The following is a 3,685-nucleotide window of genomic DNA, read 5'->3' on the forward strand; positions in this document are numbered from 1 at the left end:
CGTTATCAATATCTAAGATCAGAGTGTTTCTTTTCCTCCTTTATTCTGTTCCTTTTACTAACACACACAAGGGCATATAAGCTAGCCATGTAGCTCCCGAGCTAACGCTGCTAACTTAACCACGTGGAGTTTGTATAGAGCTAATAGGTGATCTAGCATATGGTATAAACGTGCGCGTTGCCTAGCAACCCCCACCTCGTCTTCTTCAGCCCCTCTCCGTGCACCCAGCACCACTACCGCCCTCTTGAGGCTAAATGGTTTTGTGCAGCTCACAAGAGTAGCCATTTTTGGAGTTGTTTTTGTATTAGAACTACACTTCGACACCGCCCCTCCTCTTTCACTCACTCTCTCTCACACACACTCTCTCACACACACACACACACACACACACACACACACACACACACACACACACACACACACACACACACACACACACGTGTCCACAAGACAAGCTGCTTTTGTTTTTGCTTTGTTTAGTTGTGATATTGTAAAAGGTATATACGTTTTATTATTGAAGGATTATTGATTGGCTACTGATAATTGTGACGTTAATAAATTCGATTATACTTAATTAGCAGTTGCTGGTGATTATTTGTGTATTTGTTGTGATAAATGCTGGTCGAACGGGTCGCGCTCGAAATCACCCCTTCCTTTAATTCCTTTTAAAGGATTTTTACAGAAATGAGACTGTTCCACAGTTTGATTATTGGTCCCTGACTTGCAGGGTCGTGCCCCGTTTTGATTGTTTGTCGATTTGATAAAGTTATTAATAACCATATTCATAACTTTATTAATATTGATAAAACATATTTGATAATTTGCCAATGATCAAATCTGTACCCTACTGGTATCCTCCAATTTGATTTAGATTTCTCTTCTGTTCATTCACTGCATTTTGTTAATTCATGAAAATAAACTATTAACACTTCCATTTTTGAAAGCATTCTTAGTTTACAGCATTTTTTCATACCTACCTAAAACTTATTGCACAGTACTGTATGTATATATATATATATATATATATATATATATATATATATATATATATATATATATATATATATACACATACATATACACCATATATATATATATATATATATATATATATATACATACATATACACACACATATATATATATATATATATATTTGACTGGTTTCTTCTCTTTGTCACATGGCTTGGGCTGGTTTATGATAATCCCAGACAAGCCCCCACCTCCTTCAATTTGCCACCCTGTTTTTTGTTTACATCGTGCAACTCTGGTCTAAGTTCACAGATGTGCCCTCTAGTGGAATCCTTTAGTCACAAGCGTAGTACATGGGCAAGTATGTGAACAATTCCTTTCACAATGCAGCAGGTTGACTATGTGTGGCGCGAATGTGTGGTTAAAAAGCAAGTATATCTCCTTGGGGGCGCCCAGGTAGCTCACTTGGTAGAGCGTGCGCCCATATGAAGAGCTTTATTCCTTGACGCAGAGGCCCAGAGTTCAAATCTGGTTTCCTGCATGTCTTCCGGCTCTCTCCCCTTTCATGCTGTCCTGGTGATTAAAGGTGGAAATGCCCAAAAATAATCTTAAAAAAAAAAAAGAATATCTCCTCAGCCTTAGCAGTCTGGGCTCGGTTATAGAAAACACACAGTGTTAGTGTCACACACTGAGTAGTCAGTTTGTGACACAGCGTAGCTCCCTTTGGACCCTGTGTGTACAGGTTGCTGCTCTCAGTGTGACAGCAAAACAGGATAAAAGTTCAGCTGCTGCCTCAGTCTGCTGTAGGTCAGGGGGGGGGAGGGTGCTGTGTATTATTCTAACTCCTAAATTTACATACACTAATGCTAAGACTCTTTTGTGAATATTTTTATGACTGTATTAACTAGACAGACAACAAGACTTACAGTCACATTATATAGCACTGTTTATTCTGTTGGCTCATATGTGTACTGATATTCATAGCTATTATAGGTCACAACAACTTCCATAAATTGTGAAAGCTTTTGAGACAGGTTCATTGCATTTGTATACTTCTGGAAAAGGACATTTGATTCTCTATCCTCTGTGAGCCTTGTTAACATGGATACATCTCTTCTTCATTCAACTGATATTTTTTTCAATGACAAATGTTAAGTTGGTTGTTGATTTAGTTCATGTGACACTGACCTTTTTCCGCCCATGTCTATTTTTTAGACAAATCTTTTTAACTAAATGAAATGTGTTAGGTGTGCTGAATATTTTCAAGCAGAATTGTTAGAGACGTGCAGTTTATGCAACTTACATGCATGCAGGTTTATTGTACATTTTGTGTCTCGCTAAACTGTTAAAATAGGACACTTTGCTGAGAACATTTTAATCTAATTTACTGTACATTGATCTGTTTAACCCTCCTTTCCTTTCATCACTCACTTCTCTTCTTCCGGCTCTGCTGTTGTGCAGACATGAAGAGCAACAACAGCCTGAATCCTTTGTATTTTCAGTTCACTCTGTTTGCAGACTTTGGGCCCCTCAGATATCTGTTCTTTAGTCTGTGTCTGTTGTTTTACATGACTGTTGTCTCTGCTAACATTGTCATTATTCTGACAGTCTGCCTGGAGAAGTCTCTGCATCAGCCCATGTATATTTTTATCTGCTGTCTGTCTTTTAACTCTCTGTATGGCTCAGCCGGCTTCTTCCCCAGGTTTCTGATAGACATTCTGTCTGACACTCATTTGATCTCACGTCTATTATGTTTCATTCAGATGTATGTTATTTACACCTATGCATCATGTGAGGTGACTATTCTGAGCATAATGGCCTATGATAGGTTTGTTGCTATTTGCCAGCCTTTACACTATCACAGTAAAATGACTTTTAAGATGGTAACACATCTTGTGACTTTTGCCGTGCTCTATCCTGCATTTGCTATGGGTTTCATGCTGTATCTTTCTGTCCGATTACCGTTGTGTGGCAATAAACTGAATAGGCTTTTCTGTTCCAACTGGCCTGTGGTTCTGCTCTCCTGTGTGGACACAACTCTGAACAACATAGCAGGTCAGTTTGTCACGATAACAACCGTCTTCATCCCCCTGTTCTTTGTCCTGTACACCTATCTACGTATTCTGCTTGTCTGCAGGAGAAGCTCGTCTGAATTCAGAGGAAAGGCGTTACAGACCTGCCTGCCTCACATCGTGACCTTCATGACCTATTCTTTCTCCGTCTTCTGTGAGCTGTCATTGACTCGATTTGAGGCTGATAAAATGAATCCGATCATCACAGTTGTTTTATCTTTAGAGTATTTGATGATCCCCCCCATTAATAACCCTCTAGTTTACGGCCTGAGTCTGCCTCAAATCAAAATAGTTATTTTTAGATTTTTGAAGAAGGGTCGTGCTGTGAAAGTTTAAGACTAAGCATTGAACGATTGGCAATGATGAAGCTCTAAGTCAAAACATATGCTTCTGAAAATGTTTAATGTATCTGTCCATCGATTTTGTTTGCTATCCAAATTTTTTTTAAGGGAATCAATAAAACAATGTCATCAACCTGAACTACAACATTGATATTAACATTGCACAAGTTCTATATGCATGGTTCAACTCACAGGTTAAATTATATGTTTGAAACCCACATTGTGGGTTTCTACAATATTAATAGAATATTCTTTTGTCTATTTCTCACAAATAACTGTTAAAGCACATGTTAGGAAATA

The 3,685-nt window shown here is 38.3% G+C and overlaps 1 protein-coding gene across 1 annotated transcript; it reads left to right on the forward strand.

Moving 5' to 3' along the window:
- The first annotated feature begins 2,435 nt into the window (after positions 1-2,435).
- LOC120569463 (olfactory receptor 10R2-like) lies at positions 2,436-3,380 on the forward strand. The gene has a single exon (XM_039817326.1). It carries the CDS (start codon positions 2,436-2,438, stop codon positions 3,378-3,380), a length of 945 nt encoding a protein of 314 aa, XP_039673260.1.
- Positions 3,381-3,685: the final 305 nt, after the last annotated feature.

This window comes from Perca fluviatilis, chromosome 12, assembly GCF_010015445.1.
Source record: "Perca fluviatilis chromosome 12, GENO_Pfluv_1.0, whole genome shotgun sequence".
Lineage (NCBI taxonomy): Eukaryota > Metazoa > Chordata > Actinopteri > Perciformes > Percidae > Perca > Perca fluviatilis.

Excerpts from the sequence above, each read along its gene's own strand:
- LOC120569463 (XM_039817326.1), top strand. The coding sequence starts at position 2,436 with ATGAAGAGCAACAACAGCCTGAATCCTTTGTATTTTCAGTTCACTCTG.